Source organism: Athene noctua, chromosome 6, assembly GCF_965140245.1.
Source record: "Athene noctua chromosome 6, bAthNoc1.hap1.1, whole genome shotgun sequence".
In the NCBI taxonomy this organism is placed as follows: domain Eukaryota; kingdom Metazoa; phylum Chordata; class Aves; order Strigiformes; family Strigidae; genus Athene; species Athene noctua.
Genome location: NC_134042.1, coordinates 43,059,958 through 43,084,679, shown reverse-complemented (window position 1 = coordinate 43,084,679; position 24,722 = coordinate 43,059,958). Strand labels below are relative to the sequence as shown.

Genomic DNA, 24,722 nt, shown 5'->3' with positions numbered 1-24,722 from the left:
CCTTGCTGAATGTTGAACAGGAATTGCAAAACCCTTTGGCAGATCACATGTTAACCACAGACCTTAGTGTTATTTTGTGTGTGGGGGGGAAAAAACCCACAAAAACCACCTGGCTGTGGTCAGTATGAAATGAAGGCTACATCCTACCCTGAGGATACACGTTAACATATTCCCCAGCCCTATTGGCAAGAGCTTTCAGCCTCAGACCTTGGCTGATACATCTTCTTGCTATGCAAGAAAAAAAGAAAAAGTAAAAGCTTCAGCTGAGAAGATACTCACCGGTGATGTGCTAGGAGTTCATTCATTAGGAGGAACCACAGAGCACAACTGTTCAACAGATCTTTCTGCTCAACACACTCTGAGCGTTTTGCAAACCTTAATTAGTGCAGACTCGCAACATCACTTTAACAAGTAACAAATAGAGTCTGAGAGGTTAAGAGAAGGTTAATTTTAACAGCCACATAGCCTCAGCTCAGTGCTTTCCTCAAACTATTATTTCATCCCTTTACTGGCAAAGGCCTGGCTTTCAATGTTTATTTGTGATTATTAAATTTTTGTAGGACTAAGAGCAAGCAAAGGGACCACATGTGTGACCTGACTTATTGACTCAAGGCCTAGCCCCCCAACATTACCCCCAACATTAGCATTTTTGTTTGGATGTGAAATAAATGATCCAATCAGCCCAGTGTTACAAACAAGCACGTACGTCTTGCCACTTCAGAGGGGAGCTTCTGCCAGTGCAACACCTTCGTCTTCAACGTCGGTATCTTCTTGAGTTGGTTTTGCCTCCCACATCCACAAGTAAAACAATTACACTTGGGATTACTGCATGGCTGGGGAGGTGGGAGCGGCAGGGCATTTATGCCAGGCAGGGGAGGGGGTGGAGAAAGCACCTTATTTCCAGGGGGTAGGGATGGAGAGGCTGGCAGCAGCAGTGGCAGAGCTGGCACAGCACACTGTCCTTGGATGGATGAGCAAGCACCTTGCTGGGAAGGTGACGTGTTCCTCGGAGATTGCTGTGGCTTCCCAGAAAGGCCAGCTGTTGGAGAAAGACTCAGGTCTGCACTGCAGTTCTCCTCTTCCAAGTCCATATCAACCTGAATGCATTTGTTCATCTTTTGAACAGATCTTCTGGACTCTGTTTTGTGGCAATTTGGGCACTTCATGCTTGATAGCAGGTTCTCCGTGGCTTGCTCTGGTCTCATTTTCATGTTCTACAAGACAATGAGGAGGTGCATGGATTAGCAAAGTTCCTCACAACTGCTGGCTACTGCTAACTCCTACAGAGAATCAGAAATAACAGTGACCTTCCCATTAAGGTAAGCAGCAGAAATACTTCTATCTATCTGCTTTACAAGTGACATTTCATAGTGGTTTTAGCTGTGCGAATCAAGAGCAAAGCAGTACTGCTGGGCATAAGGTTCCTTCTCAATATCTCTTGATCCTTCTACCTTCTTGTTGTGACACATAAAGAAAAAGAGAAAATGGTATTAGGACAGTAAACCTCTACCTGGTTGCTTTTTTCCCCTTGTTACTCAGCCATTCAGTGGGGTTTTTCTTCTGAAGGGGTAAATGGATGCCTCCTACAAAAGCTGCTACAGGTGCCCTATGCAGAGGGCTTCTCAAACAGCAGGAGCACAGCCACTTGTTCCTAAGAAACCATGTTACCACAACTTACCTTGAGTGCAGAAGGGTGGGGATTTTAAGAGAAACTCTCAAAATAGCCTAATAAATTAAACAAGTTACAGCTGGGGAAGAGTCAGGCTGAGCTGCTTAGGGACCTGTGACCGCAACGGCAAATGATTGGTAAGCATTAAAATGAATGATATGGTATCTCTTTGCCCTTCAACCAACTTTTCATCTAGGACAAATGTTTATATTTACCCTGAGATTATACAGTTTCTCTCAGAGCCTCTTGCAAAAGACTGTGCAGAAGTCCCGATCTTGTATGTATGTCCAATTTTAAACATGGATCAGGACCTACCAAAGTTAGTAGACTGCTTGCTGGCTCAGGATTTGGTTTTGTTTGCTTGACTGAGTGAACCTTTCTTTTGCAAACACCTGCATCTCTTGTGGGTCCGTAGTGTCCTGGGATGCTTAATCTCTGCAGCTGTAGCTGTTTTGTGATTTCTCTCTTTAGCTAACTTCTATGTCAACGGTCATCAACAGCTGTTGAAACACCACATGTTAAATGGGGAGCAGTGAGAAAACTATCAATGCTCCAGAAGTGACACAGTAAGTGCAGCTTTTTTAGAGAGTATGTAAAGACAGAAACAAAGACCCCTGTCATGCCAGCCCTTACACAAGCCTTTAACAAAACACACATTAGTGGCACCAGCAGCTTTAATGGAGTTAACTGGATGGGTACTTTCATTTTTATGTTCAGTGCAAGATTAGAGATGTATCTGGTATGTATACCACGTTTATGTTCCCAAAGGACTAGATTAATACTTACAAATAACCATTTTCCTCCTGACACAGCAATTTTAAGTAATGACTTAGACAAAACTCTTGAAGGGAGCTGCATTAAAACCTACAACTGATTCATCTCTAGTCCACAGCATACCTTTAAAGCATCTCCTATAATTTGAAACAGTTTGTTTTTGAAACTTAGTGCTTCATACTGATGATAGCGTCCAGCTCTTACAACAGCTCAGTAAAATTGTGAACCAGTGGATCCAAGGCAAAAGAAAGCAATAAAACTCCTGTGGCTTTAATCTTAATTTAGTAAGAATGACATACATTAAAAACATTAGATGTTAAATCAACCAGAAAATAACACTTGATTTACATACGAAATGGAAACAGTTAAAATAGCTAAGCCAAAGACCTACGAGAATGAGTATTAATTGTATTTGCTGTTTACTTGAATTAATTTGTTGTTGGTTTGCATAAATATCTTTTTGCACAAATAAGCAGTAACACTTTCCCAAAGGTAAAGTAGGCTTACATTTAATTTATGTAAACAACTTAATGTATCCCCTTTAGGACTTCACAATATTTGTGCTAAACTTGTACAGATGTCTGTAATTACCCTAGCAGGACAAGTGAGCAATTCAGCACTATGAAAGAGCCCAATGAGAAATAAGCCACTTTCTGCTAGAAATATTAGGAGTAAAATAAGCTGATTAAAAAAAAAATCTTATTAGAAATAATCATGTTAAAATTCTGCTGCTTGTTTATTTTAATTAAGCTATTGGAGGAATCAGTAAAAGACTATTAATTAGGAAGCTTTTTTTTTTTTAACCAGTGTTCATCTAAATTGCTACAGGGTTTGTGTAAAGGAAAGTCTTGTTTTTTAAAAAATGCTAATAAACATGAAATACTACAGAAGAAACCACTAATATGCTTTGAATGATAAATAAGCTTATAATAATGTACCTCCAAAGATTATACTTTTGAGACTGTGTAGAGAAATCCATGCTCTTGGGAAGATTAAAGCTTTGGTATAACTTCAAGGCATTGCTGATACTGTTCAAATGAGCTTGTGGATATATTTAAAAAAAAAATCTCTGCATGAAATTTCTCCTCAGAAAGTGCAAAAATCCACCTCTGGTAAATATATACACACATATCTCAATGCAACCAGACAAGGACTAGCACACTGCAGAAAGCTTCAGTAACTTGGTAGTTGGCTGGCACTGTTAAGGTGGAGCAGGGAACAGAGATTGACTCAATAGACCAGCCCAACTCTGATGATACAGTTAAAATCAATTAACTTGCTATGAACTGTGAAGCTGTTTTCAGTGCTCTGCTATTCTACCCTTTGTTTTATTGGGAAGGCTACTGATGTCTGAGGACTGCTACAGTACAGGTTTTCATTTCTATCTGCTAACTGACATGCTAAAACCAGGCATACTTCTCATTAGCTTAGAAAAAGAAGTTATATTTTGATGGCATAGGGTTTAGATTTTTAAGTTAGATCCAAAAAACGTCTTTCCTCTGTGTTTTGGGCCATGTAAGCACTCCTATTTTTTAATTTCTTAGTGTTGCCAGTGGGCTGATTCGGGGCTACGTTATTTTACAAAACTTGATATTCTTTGTAGCTAGAAGTGAATTTATTGATCATTATTGTGCTGGAAACAGGGACTTTAATGAATGCTTCAAAAAACCTGACATTTATCCTTGTGTGCTATTCCTAAAGAGTTTTTTTAAGGGGGGAAGTTGTTTAAAAGCTGTGCCCCATACACTTTCGAGGTAATCATCAAAAGTGTCAACATGAGTCAATAACTGGAATGTTAGATATTTTTGAGGGTAAGAAGATGTACTGCTTATCAAATGGTGGGAAGTGAGCTACAGGATTTATACCCAGTGAGGGAGAGGGTTAGTCACTTGGTTATGCATATAGATGGTCCCTAACTAGTACAACACTATTATTCATGATCTCCCAATGGGCTACACTTGCTATGGTTTGGATTCAGGGACCTTCTTGCGTTAAGAGGGTCCTGGTGTGATATTCTTCACTGTTTCAACAGGTTTAATTTATTCTTAATGTTTATGATTCTTACAAGGATAAAAATAAGAAGAAATTAGAGATCTCAATCCTTTCTTGCACAAGCGATCTTGTTGCTATAAGGGTCACCCTCTTCCTTTCAGATACAGTCCTAGGGGTTTCCAAGGGTTTTCTGCAACCTGGGTTCAGAGAGGTCTTAGGGGAACACTAGTTCTTTGAAAGTTACCCTTTACCTTTTGTTTTGACACTAACATGGCTGCAAACGTGTTAGATGTCAAAAAAGAGAAAAAGATGAGAATAAATATTTTTATGCTTATTACTAACAATATTTCTTTTGTGGTATTTTTCACCAACAGTTGTCAAAATATTGCAAAGGATGCCATTGCACCCATTTTACAGATGTGGAAACTGAGGGACAGAGAAATGGCTTTTCCACAGCCACTCAGGAAGCCAGTGGCAGAAGAAGAGTGACCCCAGTAGCCCAAGTCCCCAGCATTCCATTTCAGTGCTCTAGGTCTCAAAAACCTGTTTAGTCTTTGCAATTTAGCAGGTTACTCACCTCTCCCTTATTAAGATCCAGCTATGGCTGTGCCTGTTTTCTTGTATAAAAAAGCTGGAGGCAGTTGGAAACAGAGTAAAAGCGCTCACTTTTCACTGTGTAGCTGCTTCTGCTGCTGGCCAGAGTGTGGCTATGAAGTCTATGTGCTTAATGCCTGTGGGCTTGGTTCTAGCGATGGAGTTAATGAAAAATCCCTCTAAAAGTAGTGGCTGTGCTTTTTGGCACCTGGTGGGAAGGCAGGAGCCTTGGGTTCTGCTGCAGATGGAGACTGGACCAGTGGCAGGAGCTGTGGGTGGCAGATGTTGGGGGAAACCGCTGCTAAGACCCTTTTGCTGGTCCTTGTGCCCTGCAGCAGAGCGGTGAGGTGGTTCAACCAAGGAACCACGTGAAGGTGTGTGTAAAGTACGGGGATGGTCTGTGAAAGGTAGGAGGCTGGAAGAAGGTGGGTTGTAGGACTAACAGGGCTTAGTCAGGAATAGGGATGAACTCTTCAAAATGGGAAGGAATTTCAGCAGTTACTTTAACTGGGGCTTGTATAGTTGAAGGGATTAGTGACAGGATGTAATAGTTTTAATTTTTTGATTGAAGAGATTACCATGTTGGCTGTCATTTGATCTACGTGATTTGATCTACATGCTGTGGTCTGCACCCAGACCTCTGGAGGCAGCTGTCTGTATCACAGAACATGCCTTGTGGAGATCAGGGTCTCTCCTCTGTCCTTTAGACCTCTACAAGCAAAGGAGAGCAGTTGAAAGTACCTGGAGGGAGAAAAACCCTTCTGTCCTCCTGTTCTCCCTGGGGTCTCTCCAGTTAAGGAGGTATTTTAGAAAAGCAAACCACTTGTCTGTGATTCAGGATGGGTTTGTAGACTGATGCTATGGTGAATGTAGCCACTACTCCTGGGGCATATTCTTCTGAGTGTATGATACCATTTCACCAAACATACAGACATGAAAGGGTTTCTGGACTCCTACTACTCCTATCTTTTCTGAACAACTCTGCTTCTCCTGTATCTGGTTCTTGCTGAACAGAGATTCACAGAGGTGAAGAAAGTGTTGAGAACCTTTGCTTTTTCAGCATTGTTGGTGGCTAATTCACCTCTCTTGTTTAACAGTGGGCCAATGTCTTCCTTCTCTTTCTGCTTGCTGTTTACGTACCTGAAGAACACCTTCTTGTACTTTTTGACATATCTGGCCAATTTCAAATTGAGCTGAGCTTCTGATTTTCTAACTGCATCTCTGCATGCCGTGGCAATGCCCTTGTAGTTCTCAACAGGTATCATCCCTCCCTGTCTTTATCTTGATTCTCAAGCCTTTTGCTTTATTTCTCCTTCCCATTCCTGAGGGGAAAGGAATAAGCGAGCAGCTGCATGGTGCTCAGTTGCCCTCTGGGCTCAAATCATGACAAGTTATGGCACCCTCTTGGCAACATCTCGGACCTTAGCTCTGGAAGGCAGCATTGCTCTCATGATTCCCTGTGAGAGTGGCAGATGGGTGCCTTAGGAGCTATGTGGGGTGAGTGGGCCGCATTGAGCATCAGCCTCTTGACCTGGCTGGCTGATGACCTCATTCATGCCCAATGCTGAGGTCACAGGCACTCCCAGGGCTGCTGTTGGCGTCGGGTGGTTGTGATTGCCCCAGCAATACCAAGGTCTAGTCCACATCACCAGTGGCACTGGCCTTTGCCTCAGGAAACCCTGCTCCCCTCTGGAGAGCCAATTGTCACTGTCACCTGCCTGTGTGCGGACTGTCACAGCCAGATCTGGCGAGAGCTGTTTATGCCCCATTAAAGAGAGTGAGAGAGTCCCTCACGCCAATTAAGCGCTAGCACAGCAGGGGCAAAGGGGCGAGTTACACTTACAGGGACGAATGCGCTGATTAACTTGCAATGATCCAATTCTCCACTGGTATTTAAGGTCTGGTACCTCTCTACATTAAGGAGTTGGAAACGTTTTTTCTGTACTATGGACCTTCATTTCCATTGCAGATCCTGCAAACAATGGGGTTATTCTGCAAGATTGTCACTATGTAGTAATTGGAAACACCTAGAGATGTCCCTTCACTGTCACTGCCCCATTCTTAACCCTCCATAGTCACACTTCTGGACATGGCAAAGCTAGCTGTCTTATCCTGCCACGACACAGTATATTCTTTGGTGCCAGGGGTACAGCTGGTTTTTGTAGGAGAAAAGGGAGGATGAGAAACAAGCGGCTTGATGGAGTTGGCTTATGACTATTTGCTTTCAGATATGTTAGGTGAACATAACCCCATTGACTAACACGTTCACCCATATTTCATGGCTGTGACTATTACCACATAGACAGAGCGAGCTAGGATTGGTACAGTGCTGACTTTTTGTATTGGTAAGATTTTATGTTGTATCAGCTGACCACTGTGTACAGGAAGTCGGAAATATGAAGCTCTAGATCCAGGCTTTATGTTTAGACAGAATTAAAACTGATTAATTTTGCTGAAATGGGCTCATGCATTTTACTTTTATTTCAATTTATCCTCTCTCTAACCAGAACAGAAGGTATTTCTCAGTCCCCTGTGCTCTACTGAATGCAGGACAGGACCAAACAGTACATTGAAACTGAAAGATACTCTCATAACTTTGGACAGAGATTTCAGACATGTTCTAAGTACAGTGCAATGCTGTGGTGGTGCTCATGTACTACATATAGCTCCTGTTGCATTTAGGATGAGAATAAATTGGGTAGTCCATTTGCCAGGTGTGCCACAGTGTTTTCCCATCCTAGATGTGTAAGGGAGGTGCTTTACCTGGGTGATCTTTATTGAGCCATAAGTGACAGTGTGAACAGGCAGTTACTATTTGCTCACGTAATTTTACAGAAACAGGCCATCCTCAGGCTATATGTTCCTGATATAGATCGGCTTGTCCAGTGTGGCCTTGTTTTATGTGTAGCCACTCGAGTAAATGTTCCCATTCATGGTCATCATTCACGATGTCCACTTGTCGCAACCGGGTAAGGCTATCGACTTGCTGATTAAATCGAGCTGCTATTGATGTTGCTGGATCATGTCCTTTCACCCATCCGATATGTAATGTTCGCCGTTCTCCTATTTCTAACAATTGTTTCCAGCTGTCAGTCTGCCAGACTGGGACTCTATTCACTTGCCAATTGTTAACTGCCCAGTGGCCTATCTGTTGCTCCTTTAAAGACTGCGTATGAGTCGGTATAGATATGATTGGCACCCTGCTGCGCTGCTAGTAGGACTGTCCGGAGTTCTCCTACTCGTGCGCTCCCTCTGCCTGTGTTGCTCAGCCTGTTCTTCTGTAGCCACATTCAGTGTCACTGCCTTGTAATTCTACTCGTTATTTTGTCTGTAGGATGAGGCATCAGTGAACCATACCCCTTTAAGGTTGGCATCCTCCTTTAATGGAGGTGTCTCCTTAATGGGAGATGGTCTGCTTAGGGGGTTTGAAATAGCAGATTGCTATCTATATCGTTTTGGACTTTAGATATTTTGATGTTATCCTCTGTAATAGGCATGATTTCATTAATGCTTTCCAAGTAAGCATACCACTTACGGACTGTTGGTTTCTGAGCAATAGCAGTGAGTGGCGGTGTGCCTTTTAGGATTCCATCCAAGAGGTGGAAAGGTCCCCTGATAACTACACTTTGTTCCTGTCTGATCTGCTCTACTCAATTCAGGGCTTGTACCAGTGATAACAGATCCTTCTTGAGATCTGAATGCCTGGTTTCAGTATCACTGAAGGAGCAAGATCTAAATTCTAATGGCCTCTCTGGTCCTTCTGGTCCTCGTTGCCAGAGATTGCAATGGGAGCCATGTTCACTGAATCCCCATTCTACGTGGATTGAATCACTTGGGTGTACATGGCCTAATTGCTGGAAAAGCCTTAATTCTTTAACTGGTATATCTAATGCAATCTCATGTTGTTCAGTCCACTCCCATGATCTGCCCTTTTTGAGTAGGTTGTACAAAGGACGGGCAATATTAGAGAAGCCAGGGATGTGTTTACGCCAATAACCTGAAGTCCCTAAAACTTGTAATTCTTTTTTACTCGCAGGATTCTGTCCATTTTCTATTTTTTTTCCTAAGGTGTCAGGGGGAACAGAGGCGGCTCCTTTAATCCAGCAGACTCCTAGGAATTTAACCTCTTGTGCTGGCCCTTGACATTTGGATGGTGGAATGTGCAGTTCCAGTGCTGTCAATCTTTGCTGTATATTTTCCATGGCATGCCTGACTATGTCAGGGTTTTTCCCTCCTCTTAGTATATCATCAATGTATTGATACACTGTAACACTTGGCGGATAAGAGATATCTTGCTATAATTTTCGCCAAGGCATTGTGAGCAATGGTGGGGGAATGTGTGTACCCCTGAGGTAACCTGTTAAAGGTGTACTGTATTCCTTTCCAAGTAAATGCAAACTGATCCTTATCTTGTTCCCGAAGTGGGATCATGAAAAACATATCTTTAATATCTAGGGTTGCCATCCAGGAATGACATGTTCCCTGTATCTGAGCACTAATTCTGCTATATTGGGCACAGCTGCTGTCAGCGGAGCAGTGTTAGCGTTCAGTCGTCTGTAATCCGTGGTAAGTCACCACTGTCCGTTCGTTTTTTTCACTGGCCGCACTGGAGAGTTGTAGGGGGAATGAGTGCAGGTAATAATATCTCTTTTTTCTAAGTCTGCAACCACGTCGACAATATCAGAGTGTGTAGCTGACAGCAGGGGCTATTGTTTGACATTAGTAATTTTTGATGGGGGCAGAGGTATAGCTATTTCTAATAAATTGATACTTTTAGGTTTACCTTGCCCTGCAAAACTCCACACTGTTCCATCAGGGAGTTTCCACACTGCCATACAATAGGTTGAATCCCAAAATATTATTGCTGGCAGCTCCTACTAGCATTTCAGTTCAGGTCAGTCTTTTTTCCTCGGGAGGCCACAGAGTAATTTTTGCAGTGGGACATTTCTTTATGATGCCATCAATTCCTGAAATAGCTACTTTATGATGGCAAGGCTTCACATTTAAATATTTTGCAGTTTCTTTATTAATTACTGACACTTGTGCACCTGTGTCAAGAAGAAAATCTACACAAATCTTCCTTGGGCCAATCTGGTTACTAATACTAGGGTCCTGATATTTGTTCGAGAGCCACTGTAAAGCTAAAACCTGCCGGGGAGGGTGTCTCACTGTCCTCCCTGGGGATGCACGTTTTTTGCTGGGGAATCTTTTAAATCAGTCAACTCCTGCTGCAGGGCTGAAGGTAGAGCTCTGGCAGGTGTGGACCTGTGTTCAGTCTGATGGTTAGAATTATTCCGTTCTGATTTTTGTTCTAATACTTGGACCAGAGCTCAGAGGCCAGCTGTGGTCATGCCATTTAAAAGATAGCGCGGTGCTCCTAAGGTTAGAGCTTGTCGCCATAAAGCATTCCGATCTGGATCGAATTGCCTCTTAAAGCCTGACCTATGTGTATTAGCCTGAATTTGCAGACTCGTCCGGGGACCCTTGGGAGGTTTCCCTGAGGTCAGTCCAATCCATCCCATGCGGCGCCCGTAGCTCACCAATTCCTGAACAAATTCACTCCAAGTAGGTATGTGAAGTTGCTTTCTAGGGGGCTGGGCGGCTGCAGCCACAGCATTCATAGCCTGATGTGCCTGAATAGGATCTTGGGCATTTGATAGATATATTTTCAAACTGTCTGGAAGGCCACGAATGAGAGGGGTCAATCTAGCCAGATCAATAGGAGCCAGCATTGGGGATCAACGTAATACATTCCTCTCATACATTGCTTGTATGCATGCTGCCTTCTGCACAGAGCCTGCCAGATCTGAAAATCCTGAACTTGCAGTCCTGAGAGGATCTCCCCTCTCCTGCGGGTCTGTGCCGCCAGCTCAATAAGCAGCTCGAGTAGTTATTGAATAATTATGATTGCCTGGAGTGGTAGTTAGGAAAACTCCAGGTCCCCAGTAGCCTTCTGCCTCTTCCTCACTCAACAGGACCCGATCTCCACCCGTGATGGAAACTTGCCACACATACTGTTTCCGTCTCATCTGGGCATCTAGAATATTTTTCTTGTAATGTAGATATTTCTGCAGGGGACCAAGGTATGGTATGGGTGGCGGTCTGTGGCTCCCCATCTCCATCATTAATTAACTCAGTCTCAGTTACTGGCTAAATATTTATAGACTCTGAAATAAAGTCAGCGTCTTCTCCTAAATCACTGTCATCACACCAATTGTCCCAAGTCTCAGTATCATCACAGAGTGCTATTTTGTGAATGTGTTGGACTGAATTGAAATATGTCTGATCCAGCAATTTATCAAACCTTTCCTGCATCCGTTGCTCTCGCTTCCCAGCCTCAGCCAATAGCTTATCCAGCAGTTCTGTTTTACTTAAAAGTTCATCTATTTGTTTTTTCCAGTTTTCCCCATGTCTCTCTCTCAAAAGCCAGTGATGCTTTAAGCACCTTGTTTTCTGATTCCATAGTCTCATATTCTACATTTGCAGTCTGTCTGGGGTGTGTGTGTGACTTCTTGATTTGCTGTTGCATGCATGACAAACAAGCCCCCAAGATGGCACAAATAATTTTTTTTTTACCTTTTCCTAGTTTTATTTTTCATTGGTGCTTACACCGCGGTATTCGCTCTACTTTATCCTCATCCTTCCAAAATTTCTGGTCCCATTCCACCCCTGCCAGGGAGGGAGTACACTTACGATCCTGCAGCAGTTTATCTATGGCAATCCTGTCTGTGATCCAATTTAATGTTGCATTTAGGGTGAGAATAAATTTGGTAAGAGATAAATCCCCTTGCGTTCTAGCTGGTCCTCTGAGATTAGAGGGGTTAGGGGCAGCTGGATTTATCCCTTAACAGGTATGCCAATTGGGGCTGTAACTATAGGTCTGACCTGGACACACAAACAGCCCCTATGCTGTAGGTCTGGCTGTGTTCAAAAGAAGCCAACAGACTCACGAACAGTGCAGATTGGTGGCTGTCACTATAGGTCTGACCCAGCTCAAACAGCCCATACGCTGTAAGTCTGGTTGCATTCAAAAGAAGCAGTCAGATTCATGAAAAGTACAGTTTATTTTTATGCAACATCTACAGATTCTTTAAGATTGCCTACGATAAATGCACAAACTGCAGGTTGGCTCTATAGCACTACACAAAAGAAAAATGATTGCAATCACACACACTAAGTTCCTGGGTATACACTCTGTGTAGCTGAGGAAATCTCACCAAAAGGCGTCCCTTCGGGGATGAGGGGGGGAGGCGAGAGCACAAACCCATCAATCTGTCCCTCCGATTTGGTGTTGGATTATCGTCCCTCCAAATTAGGTAGAAACTTGAGGTAGTATTTATCTTAGTTTGTATGTGTGAGTGGGTTGGACTGTAGTAAAGCCATTATCTTCTGAGTAACGACACAGTACATTATTTGGTGCCGGGGTACAGCTGGTTTTTGTGGGAGAAAAGGGAGGATGAGAAACAAGGGCCACGCGATGTGAGGGGTGCAGCTGTGCTTGGTGAGAAAAAAAGGGACGATGGGGAGCAAGGCCAACAGGCTATTGCAAAGAGCAGGAGATAAATCTGTCCTTGAAATGAAAGAATGGGACCGCGCAGCCTATGTCCCGCTTTGCATTCCTCCTTGGAGTCACGACAAACACAAATCACTGGACCTCCATCCCATCCTGTGCTTGCTCTGGGCACCCTGTATCAAGGAAATGTGTGTTTTGTGTGTTTCTCACTGTTTTGCTTTTCTCACGTTTCCAACAGCTAACAGCTCCATTTATACACTTCTGTTTCTTTGAGAGAAAACAATGGGTAATTATTACTAAGCATATACAAAAATTATGTGCTTTATACACTATGTGAAAAATATAGAAGTTTGATGGACAAATTCTGTTGAATCAAAGGTCTTCCCCATCCCCACAACAGAAAGGAAACTTGTCAAGTACTTATTTTATTCTAAACTTTGAAATATTTTCAGTTCTGAAATTAAAAAAAACCCAAAACAACCCCCCTGAAAATCCATCCCATTAAACATATCTGAATTTTGATGTGAAATACTTGGAAAATATTTCTACTGATTTCTTCCATAGCTTCATTGTATCATATAGCCAGTGATTAATTAAGGAATATGCAGTTATTTGGCAGCTACAGACTGGTGGTGTCAGCCTGGTTTACACACTGGACGCCATGTGCAGTCACTGTAATATATCACAAGAATTCTTTTTTAAGTTTCAAATTCGATGTTGGCTTAAAAGACCACAGACATTTTGAAGTAGCTGCAATGTTGTTGTTTTCATCAGCAACTAGTTTGGCCTTATGACCACTGAAAAAATCCTCAGGATCATAAGCTTTATTTCAAGGTCACAAATGGAGCAAAACTGCATGTCCTAGTTGAACATCTTTCTTTCACCTGCTCTGATTCTGTCCTCCATTCTTCTTAAATAATCACTGTAATGGAAGCAGAGCTGCTCTGGAATAATAAATTATAAATGGTGTGCTGCAGCGTGCTTATTGGGATGTGACTGTATACATAATTTAATATAGTTCTTACAGATGACTATGGAACAAAGAACCAGCAGTGGCTCAAAATAACCCATTTCCCAGTAAAGTTTTGAGGGCAGTGGAAAGATAATGCCAAATGCTCTCTCTTTGAAGGCTAAGGTAGGATCGCAGAGCAATAAAACCTCTGGCTGTGTGAAAAGAGCTGCTCTTTCTAGGTGAAAATGGGGCTAAGTGAAAGACCCAGAGAAGTGGGTTCCTGCTGCAGCATCTGAAGAGAGTAGCCTGTGGGGCATCTGCAGGTAAGGTTCCCTAGGTAACACCCAGAAAGCCTGTTTGTTCCTGAGTTCTGAATCTCCAAATGATGTTATTCCTACTGATAAAAAAGTGGGGTGGTGAGGAGGAGGCTGGCTGCTCACCACTCACCTGAGCTGCAGGCTCTTGCTGGAAACATGGAGGTTGCAAAGCTGCTGGGAAAACGTATTTGATACCCAGATTTTTGTAGCCTGAGATCCAATCTGAGAGCAGATAAAATAGATTAAGAGCAAAAGGATGAAGTTTGGGTGATGTGCTCTGAGACTGGAAAAGAGTTAAAAAAGAGGAGAAACCTGTAAATGTGATAGAGATGGTCCTGAAAGCCAAACCTGGGGCAGGTTACGTGGTTCTGTGGGAAAGTATGGACCTCTGCCTGTTTCTGCTAGCCAGGAACAGGATTTCAGCTGCAGAGGGGCTGTGCCACCCTGTGGGGTCTCCTGAAGTGAAGCTGCCCACATGTCTGCTCTCAACTCATCTTCGCTTTTGTTATTCTCAACATGCTCATAGCAATGCTTTGGTTAAAATAAAACAGTGATTTAATTCTTGGTTTAACTTCTAACAGTCCAGCAAAATTTTCAGTATTACAAGGACATTACAAGTCCTATTAAGCAAAGCAAAATAAGTTTTAGCCTGAACATTAGTCTAGCCACAGTGAGTTACCATATAAAGGCATTGTTCTTAAATGTGCCCAGCTCTTCAACTTGATTCATGTTTCAGCATAGTATCACACCATAGATTCAACAATCATAAATCATTTTAAATGGACAGCTATGTACAAAACTATGATACAGTGTTATTACAAAACTTGAGAAATAAAGCTCTGAATTTTGAAAACACAATACTGCACATTCCCAGTTTTAAAGCAAAAGTAACATGAATCTACACGTTCTGCAGCTTGAACACAAAGACTTCGGAGTGCAAGCAGCTGACAACGGCATTCAAACCCAGAGATTTACTAAAGGATAAGCTGAAAATGTGTCCAACTGGAAAACCTCTTTTTGTTGCTTTAATAAGAGAATTCTCCAAATGCTGATGGATGCATCTGTGTGTGCAAGAAGACTACTGCAAGACTACTGACGTGCTTCAACTTAATTGCTCATAATCATCACTTAGGAACCAGACACTGTTTATATGGCCATATGCTTACTAAAATACATACTTTTTTTTTTTTTTTCTTTTTTTTCCCTGTACCCAATTTCCCTTGCTTTAAATGACTGAGAGTAAAAATAAGTTTGTCTGATCCAGGTCTTGGACCTGGTCCAATATAAATTGTCAGTGGGCGATGAGAAGAGGGAGTTAACACGCTTCCACCTGTGATGGTACCGCCACTGCTTAATTTATACCCTTAATTTAGTTGAGGCACTACTATTTTAAAAATTTCTCTGAGGGCTAAACACTGCAGTCCTTTCTTGGGCCACACTCAGCAGTTGTTTCCAGAGGAGTTTGGCCTAAGAGCAGGTTGAAAGACTTGGCTTCCAGGACAGTGGATGCGAGGCCTGAACCTTGCACCCTGCCATGCACAGAACTGGCCCCCATCCCTGTGGGCCCCTGGCATAAGGCATGGGCCAAGGGGGCCAAAGTCTCCAGGGAGGCTCCTTGGATCTTGGGGAGTGGAAGGCTGCACGAGGAGAAGCAGTGTGTCCTGGTGGGGCAGAGGTGGCGTTTCGGCAATGCAGAACCCGGTTCTGAAAAGCTGGCAGCACTCTGGGGATATGAGAGCAGTTCACTGGGTCTCTGTTATTTCTTCTGCCTTGCCGTGACACCTGCAGGAGGAGGGGGAAATGCAAATTATTTGCAGCTGAAATGAAAGCAGTATGTTTTTGCATGTGTGTGCATCTAATGCTTGGGGTGCTACTAGGGAAACCAGTTTCAGATAAGCTAAACCCAGGCAGAGTTAAATCTTTATGTACTTAATGAAAAACTCAGGTTTCTAAAACTGATCCTGATGTTCAAGAGTTTGGGCAACTTTGCTTTTTATCTGGGCACTAGTTCAGTCCAACAACTTGAGTCTTGCATTTTCCAAGCAGAATATTGGAAAATGCTTCTAGATATTAAATTGCTGAACTTAGTAAATCTAGAGGATTTAGCAGGACTGTCAGAAGGATGAGGTGGCAGACAGACATTTTTAAGAGCCTGTCTCACTCCATAACCAAAGCAAGTACCATTTCTAACGATGGATGTGAAGGCAAAGGACATATAGAAAGATGAGCATTAGCTTCATTACATTTTCGTGGTCCATTAGGAACCTGCCCACAGAGTCTGCAGAAGGGGAGGTGAAGCACTAGAATTAAAGGAAAATAATTTTTTTAAAAAGGGAAAACTTTCTCTCTCAAACCCCGCTGTCTTTGCTGGGGGAGGCTGATGTCCCGCTGTGCATATTGTAGCTGCTGCATCCCCGTTCTGCCCCTTCCCTCCCTCCTCACTAGGCTGGGGTCTTTGGGCACTGGCCTATGTTCCCAGTTTGGTTTGTTCTTTTATTTTCTAGGCTTTAAATCAAGTAGATTTGTGAGCAAGGAAGTTGTCAAAGCCTAGTTGCTTATGGACTTGTGCTTTCAAGACTTTTGTTTCCCCTAACCTTTCCAAGTGACATAAAGATGGGAGGAGAGGAAAAAGAGAGCTGCACAAACAGACACGAGCGTTTGTCTGTAGCAATTCTCTAGAGTCTAAGACAAGGGAACTCAAAGAGCACCTCCCCTGAGTCCAGGCACTTGTATAGTCCCTCCTCAGTCAAACAGACTGACAGCTTTTGTTAAATGGTCCTTCTTCAAGCTCCTTTCAGATTTGGTTGGAAATGAGTTCAGACGTTACCTGGGTGCACACAAGCACAGTGTGACCACCAGTGCCTTGATTCTACAGGAAAACCATCTAGACTGTTTATTTCAGGAACATGGATATAATCAGGGATACCACTCTTTGGGTGTAAAAGCTGACATTTAAAGAACATTAACATTAATACAGAAATTGCTGCACAAGATATAGTCAAGGTGAGGGAAGAGCTCAGTAGCTGATGACAGTCTTTTACTGCTCTGAAATGTTATTTCATAGAGTCACAGGCTGTTCCTGTCACTCTGCTGCTGTTACAGAAGCTCTAAAAACTGATAAGGGAATCGAGTCTTGATCCCTGTGGCTGGATCTGCACTAGAAGGAAGAAGGTTTCTGTGGCTTCACTGAGACCCAGAAACTTCCACATCCAGCAAAGCCACCAGAGAGAGGAATATCCTGAACCAAAAGAGAACTGGTGCTGTGACCTCAACACGCCATGTGCACTTGGGACAATAAATAAAAGAAAAAAAAAATAGGTGGAACTTGCTAGTTAAAATATTGATGGGGAGCACTGTAGGCTTGTTGAGTCTGTCATATCAAGAGGGATGGAACTGAGCTGCGTTTGGGTGAGGAAGCACTGTGGCTGGACGCTGAGAGAAGCAGATGGATTTTTGTTTCCTCTAACCTTTCAAGTGACATAAAGATGGGAGCGGAGGAAAATGAGAACTGCAGGTTTCAAGGTGCAGCTTGTCGCTGCCCTCCTGGCACTGAAGCACAGCCGGGCACTGCTGGTGCCATGCGACTGTGCCCGGCACTGTATTTTGAGGCTGCACTTAAAGCTCCTGCCTGGCTCTGTCACTTCATAAAGGTACTGTTTGTCCCTGCATTCCTCCACATTGCTTTTCTGTGTCTTCTAAGGGGAATCCAAAGTTGTCTGTGTCTCTATTTTTTTCAAATAATCCTGTTTTGAAGCCTGCATGCTGGAATCCCTGTGCTTTATGTTAAAAAACCATAAATAATACATAATCCAAGTTATGATTAACTCATGGTTTCAGCTGTTGTGCAGCACGACCACTGGTCCTGACATACTTCTTACCTATGCTTTGCTGCTACTATTTTCTGCTCTTACAGTAAATCTTCCTTAGGACTTTTAAACCAACAGAGCTATTTCCCTTTTCCACTTGATGTAATCCTGCGCTACAGCATGGAAAGGGCCAAGAGGAGGGCAGGAGTAGTCAGGACTGTAACTACCCAATTTATAACTTATTTTCTCTTGCTAGCAGGGATGCTCCAGGTGCAGGAACAAAAGCAACCCTGTGTGGAAATCCTGCAGAGATTTCTCTGTTCTACTACCCCAGGGGCTGGGGCTACTGGGCTGTGTGGGAGCAGAGCTCCCAGCTGGGCTTCCAGCCCTGGGCACTGGGGATGCTGGAGAATAAATACATTCCTTTCAGGAAATGAGATAGAGAGAGATTGGACATTATTGATTGAGTTCATAAGAGATGCTCATCAGCATGGAAAGGACAATGTGTAACTATGCAATTTCAGTACAGCAGGTATTTTGATTATTTCTTTTTCTTGATTTTCTTTCCACTTGCTATAAAAACAGGCAAAATTTTGCAAATGAAAGTCTCTTCCTGAAACTCCTTAAGTTTTCTTTTGAGGGGCAACTGTATGTTGCCAGCATCAGTGAAGGATGCAGGGAACTTGGTATACAGTTTCACTAGAAATTTGGTTTACCTGTATTATTTTTGGGGCAGACAAAAGCCAAATTACAACACCAACCTGTCCTCATCCCAGTAAGCCACATGAATGCACTTAAAAAAACTTGTACAATCCATTTGCTCTAATGGACTACTCTGCGTGCAACTCTGGAATTGAATTTGGCTTTGAGTTTGAGCTGGTATCTTGCCCCAACTAGTACTTCTCCCCAGGTTCAGTGTTTTATTCCCTTTTCCAGATACCCATATTTAAACAGTGCTGTAGGAAGTGGCTACCTGCAAACAAAGCAAACATTGTTCTTCACTGGAGGTAGGTACTGAAATTGCATTTTTACATTTTTTTGAGAAAATAATTGGATAAAAGCAAGGACTTTGTTTATCACATGAAGCTGGATTCACTTGGTTAGAATAATGACTTTTAATTAACTGCAGGGAAAGGTTTGGCTGCTACTGACACAGAGGACAGACATGTGGGCTGTGACCCTGTGTCGAGGGGAGATCAGCACTGACTCCATTCAACATAAGATCAACACCCTGGAGAGTAAAAATCAGAGCAACAAATTTATTTTACATGTATTTGTGATTAGACACAAAGACAAAAAGCTTAGCTGATATGCTGAATACTGATTAGGTCTGTAAAGTCCCAATGCTGTGGTTAGTTCACACAGAAACACCTTTGTGAGTTTACATACCTCATTGAACCACACAACCTTTTTTTGTTTTATTAGCTCCAGTATCAGTCTCAACCTCTGCTTTTAAACAAAAGAGAGACACTAAATATATCTGATCATGGTAAGGCAAATGCAACAACAGGGAACTTTTTATGATGAAAACATTTTCTAGTAGCAGAGAGGTTCCTAAGATGCCATCCCTGGATACCCAGGGAGCCCCATGGGTTTTGGGGGGGACAGTTCCTTGAGGCAGAAGTACTAATTTCAGACATCAGGAAAGCATTGCCATGGCTGGGAGTGTGGGATGCTCCTGTTGCTGCAGCTCCTCAGGCTGCCTCCTGGGAAGCAAGTTTGGGAACCACTGTTCTGGGAAATCACTTCTGGTTTATGGCTTCTTTTTTAAGTAGGGAAAAGTAGCATGTTTAGAAACATAAATAACTACAGCCCCAGGGCATGCTGGTATTATAAAGGTAAGTCCCTCTGTGGTAAAAGCTCAACCCATGCCGTCTTCCTCAGCAGTGGGTATTCAAACTCTCCTTTCTTCTCCACCTTTCTCGGAAGGAAAAACATTAAACGTTGATAAAAAGAGACTTCTACCACTTTCCTGCCCATTTGTTTGACCCCAGGATCTTGCAGAAAACAGGCTTTGGACAGTACACGGCCTCTTTCTAAAGGCTGACAGACCCATGTGTCTCCCCTATAAGGCACCTCTAATTTGGGACTAATTACCCACCCAAAGGTGGCTTCAGATCGGTAGAGTCTGAGGGACCTGGATGCACTTCCCAGGTTTGGGACCGGCTGTGGATGTTCGCCATGAGGGGAAGACCTGGGTGGCTCCACACCTCCAGCGACCGAGCTCTCTCCCGGCACCGGTGGGGCCGCCCGGTGCGAGGGACCAATTCTGCCAGCCAAACACCATCTTTCAGGGAAGCATCAGCAAGATGCTCTTTTTTAATAGTTGACTTTCTTCCCTCACCCTAAAGTGATGGCTTGAGGGCCTGACGTTCAGGAGCCACCCAATGTACCCCTTGGACAGGCTGTCAAGTCCATTGCAGGCAAAGTGCTCTTGCAACGGGGCTTAGGAGAGGAAAAACCAAACCACCCCAGGCAGCACTGATGTTGCTGCCTTTATGTGTTTATAAGTAGTTGAGAGGGGGCGATCGCTGATTAAGTACCCAGTATTAACTGCTCTTAATCACTGCTCTGGAGTCTAATGGAGCTCTTGTTTGCATACAACCATGCCTTGTAGCTGTCTTTAGCACACTTGACAGATGTGCTTATTGCCATCTTTACTGCGTATGTGTAATGGGCTTTTTAATTATTGATTCATCATCACCTCTTTATAAACTACTTATAAATGTCAAGAGAATGAACTATGCTTGTGTTTTTCTTTTTAAATCTCTCTCAGGTTTAAAAAAATAACAGCTTCATGAAACTGCATGGCTCTAGGGGCAGAGGGCATTGAACCTCGAAGTGGGGAGGAGGAGATATATACAAATATATGAAGAAGTGTCCCCAGTTTAACTCAGTCCCCAAGGACTATATATGAAATAGGTACCTGAGTAGTTTTTACTATGCCTCTTCTTCTTCCTCCGTTTCCCAGGTGGCCTCTGTTTTTCCCTGTCAGTGTGAGTTTGCCCTGAGGGGAGCGTTGCTGAACAAGAAGAGTCAGTGGCTGGCTCCTCTGAGAAGGATTTCTCTTGAGAGGTGTCCAACAGCGAGTCTGTACCAGGGTCTTCATTTTCCTTTGCCATCTCTTTTGAATATGCCTGATGAGCCTCATCACAGGTTGCAGACTGAGTGCTGCCAGGGTCGACCCTGGTCTTTCCCAGCTGGGTTTCTGGCTCCTCTGACAGCCTGGAGCTCTCCAGGCCATCAGCTGGGCATTCCTTGTCCCGGCCTTCTGAGATGGACCCACTGAGTTGGTCTCTCAGAGCAGTGCCTGAACTGCTGCTCACAAACCTTATCCCCGTGCCTATGTTAGCAGCAGAGAAGGCAATGGAGCCACTCTTTGTGCTCAGCTGGAGGCTTGCCCAGCTGTCTGCCTGCTCCATCCTGCTATCTGACATGGGCTGATCACCCCAAGCAGCTTCCATCAAGCTTACTGAGGGGCTTTCCATCTGGAAGTCTGGTGGCAAATTTCCTCCAGCATTGTTTTTAGATAATGCCTGGTTTGAAGCTGAGGCATCTGTAACATCTCCGCCCATCTCCATCAGGGCAGGGGTTGAGGGAGGCGTGCTTTCTGAGGGATGACTGTTTTGCTTCGTCTCTTCATCAATCTGCTTTCCTGCTGCTTGTGGATGCTTCATGCTCTTTCCTTTAAACAAAAAACATGCAATCAGCTGTGGCTGCTGCAGAGTTGTACCTGTGACCAACCAAGGTGGTTCTGCCACTCAGAGAGGTTACAAGCTAGCAGCTGCCTGTGGAGGGTGTGCTGACCCTAAAGCAGCTATGCAGAGGCAGCACCATTCTACCCTCTCTATACCTCCCACTCATGACCCCATATGGTCACCCTAGTTGGACTCCAAGGTTCCAGCTCAACATATGTCTTTGCTGCCAACTGGCTAATTTCCAAGGAACCCCTGGACTCACAAGGTTGCCTGAAAGCCTACAGCAGAAGGAGCGAACCCATCTGCAAGGACCTGAACCAGGTGGGACTGCTGGCTTGGCTGCACGAGGACTTCAAAAGTGTCCATCAGCCAGCCTAATCCTGCTCTTGCAGAGCAGGTTCAGGAAAGCTACAGTGCACAAGTCAGGCTTTATGGTAGGCCAGTGTCCTTGGACTTAATCTAACATGCACTGACACCAAGGTCAAGAGACCAAAGGGAAGTTAAACCCATGGGCTATCTCCTAACAAGCACTTAAAGGACTTGGGTCCTTCTGCAAATAGGGTTTTCTAATCTTAAGTGCTTCTTTAGACTCCCAAGTGTAGACTAAGACAAAGCGTAGCAGTCTCTAATGCTGAGCTACTGAGACTCAATAGCATGGAGGGGACTCATGTGGGGATGACACCAGCGCTTCATCAGCGTGGTTCTCTAGCTGACCTGTGGGCTGTGCCTCTCAGAGGGTTTATCAGCATGGGTTCAAAGCCATGCTGCTCCAAACTGCTGCTAATTCTGGGACAGACCTGGCTGGCAACAGCTCAGGGCTCTCTGCTCTTCTCCATGGCACTGGCTGCAAAAACCTCCTTAAATAAAATGCCCCAAATGCAAATGCAAGAGTTTCTTGCTTGTGTGCTTGGCTCAGGCTCCAAGGCAGATGGAAACGAATAGCTGTAGGTACAGTCAGGTCTGTGTCCTTACCAGACTGGCTCTCCTCCAGGCTCTCTGCCGGCAAGGTTTTAGGAATTGCATCCGACTCATGTCTGTTCTTTGTCTTTCTCAGCGTGAACCCTTTCCTTATGTCGGCTAGCAGTGCATCGATGATGCACACCTCCTCCTGCTTCACCACCCCCTTCTTAACTGGGATAGAGAGAGAGAGAGAGATGGGTGTTAAATCTGCCCATGAGATGGGGCAGAAGGAGACTTGCAGCGATGCTATTGCTTGAGGTGGGTACTGCTGTCCCAGTACAAGCAACCATTGGGCAAAAGCAATGCCCTGATGCCAGGCCTGGGAGAGCCCATGCTCTGTGCCCCCAAGGCAGCGTGTCCTGGCTGAAGTCAAAGGGCTGACCCCAAAGTCTGGGTGCTACCGTCTGGCACCAGTGGCACCAGCTCTGCCTGGACTTGCGCCTGCTTGTACCATGACCTTGAAATACCTCCTGTTTGCTATCTGTGCCAGTGAGGGAGGGCTCTTTATTGGTGGGGGAGAAGGGAGGATGGAGGCAAAATAATCTTGATTTTTGTTTCCTCTCAGCTTCTTCCAATTGTACTTTTCAGTTGTGCCTTTCATTTTCATCCAGAGAAAGGCAGACTTACCTGCAAGATTTTTGGGATGTCAGTAGTCTGTGGTAAAGAGAGACTATTCAAGCATCTGAGGGGATTTTGGAGGGGGAAGAAGTCAAATGTTTCTTGTTAGATTTAGGATTCAGAAGTTGTGATTAGAAACTGAAAAAGTTAACCGAAATGTTTCAATTTGATTTTTTTTTCCCTCTGCTGTTCAGTCAGCAAACCTAAAATTAACTTTTCTGCCCAGCTACGACTGTGAAATGTCAATTCTTATCCATGGCTGTAAGACACCTAAAAGCCTTTAGTCAGTCAGCATCTGGAAACCCCCAAAATAAATTACCACTACTGCTTCATTAAAGCAGGACCAGCAAATAACTCCTATTAGCTCCATCTCTTTTTGAAGCGCTTTCAGGTACTCACTGACTTTTCCATTTTCTCCCTTCTGTCTCTTCCCCTCTTCCTCTTCCAGCTGTTTCTTCCTCTTTTCTGCTTTGGCAGCTTGCTCCTTTCTGTCCTTGTTTTCCTGCAGTGAGGTAACAGGGGCATGAGAAGGTTGGATAAATGTCTGCTAGAAAAGCTAATGAAGAGAAAGAAGATCTGCAGATGGTTGCAAAGGAGGAAGAGAAATTCTGGCCTTATCGCATGCATGGGAAATAAAGACTGTCTTGCCAAGAGGGTGAGAGGGAGACTGCTGGCTTGCCTGGGACTGCCACATCCCAGTAGGAGGTGGCAGCAGCGATCTGCCTAACGCAGCTACCTACCCCTGTACATATCTTCTCTCTTACCTTGAGCTGAGGCAAAAGTGGAAGACACTGAAACCACAATTTCCTCCAAACTGGTGGCTTTTTTTACTACACATCCCCTTTCTGAGTCTGTTTGCTCAGGCTGGAGCAAAGGGTTGAGTTTCATAAGCCCCTTCCTCTAAAACTTACACACTTGACTCCAAAGCATCTTTGTGACTCTGAAGCTGAAGCTGCACCAAAACCACAAATCACCAGGGTCTGGGCCAGGCCAGGAGCACCAGCTCTGCATGAGGATGCAGTGGAGTAAGGATCAGACACCTTTTCACCAGGTGATCTCATGTCAAGTGCCAAAAGGAGGAGGCTGTAACTAGCATCTTCTCCTCATGGGATTTGGGTGGCCATCCCACCCCTGTCTGTCGGAGCACCAGTACTAGAGATGCCCAGCATCATGTGTGCAGATGCCAACCTTCAGGGCTCGGATGAAGAGATCTCTGAAGGTCTTCATGGTGCTAAATATATCCTCTAATGACAACTTGCTTGGGTCTTCACAGAGGTAATTTGCAAGTTCTTCTCTCTTCTTTTCAATGGTTTCAAATTCTTCTTCCAGCTTTCTGGAGGCATCAATACTATCCTGAAATGCATTTAATATATACAGTAAAACATGATCCAGAGGACATGCACTTAAAGAAAAAAGGATGTCAATGTAAGAGCTTGGAGCAGGACTCTGGGCCCTGGCTTTTAACTGCATCAGTTTATAAGGTGGGAAGAAACTAAGATTTGCAGATGATCTTTGCTCCTGACAACTGTGCTGTGCCAGTTTACAGGGGTGGCTTGAGCAAAACATGGAAAACTCAATGCAATGTTTAATCCCAAGAGAAGGCCTTTACTCCAGTGATCCACACAGAGGGTGAATATCTTCACTCAAAGTGAGGAGTCACACAACAGAGTGGAGAGAACAGCTGGAGCAAGGGCATTAAGAAATGGCCTCACCAAAGGTATCTAGGTTTGGGGTGGAGCTGGCAAACAGACACTGAGGGGTTGTGTGGCAGCCTATTTCCAAATCTGAGATCATGTCTTGTGGCACTATTTTTCACACCCTCATGAGCC

General features: G+C 44.0%; 1 protein-coding gene across 5 annotated transcripts in view; it reads right to left on the bottom strand.

The window, feature by feature from the left end:
- Window positions 1–14,956: 14,956 nt before the first annotated feature.
- The window catches only part of INF2 (inverted formin 2), a 41,473-nt gene continuing 31,707 nt past the window's right edge, over window positions 14,957–24,722 (bottom strand). For 3 of the 5 annotated variants that reach the window (XM_074908779.1, XM_074908778.1, XM_074908780.1), the window contains exons 18-23: window positions 24,082–24,246; window positions 23,293–23,395; window positions 22,288–22,446; window positions 20,544–21,302; window positions 19,007–19,066; window positions 14,957–15,593 (exon numbers count right to left, since the gene is read on the bottom strand). In XM_074908779.1, coding sequence (XP_074764880.1) covers window positions 19,008–19,066; window positions 20,544–21,302; window positions 22,288–22,446; window positions 23,293–23,395; window positions 24,082–24,246 — 1,245 coding nt within the window. In that variant the 3' untranslated portion in view covers window positions 14,957–15,593; window position 19,007. The remainder of the gene's footprint in view (window positions 15,594–19,006; window positions 19,067–20,543; window positions 21,303–22,287; window positions 22,447–23,292; window positions 23,396–24,081; window positions 24,247–24,722) is intronic. The other 2 variants (XM_074908781.1, XM_074908782.1) reach the window with 2 other exon arrangements.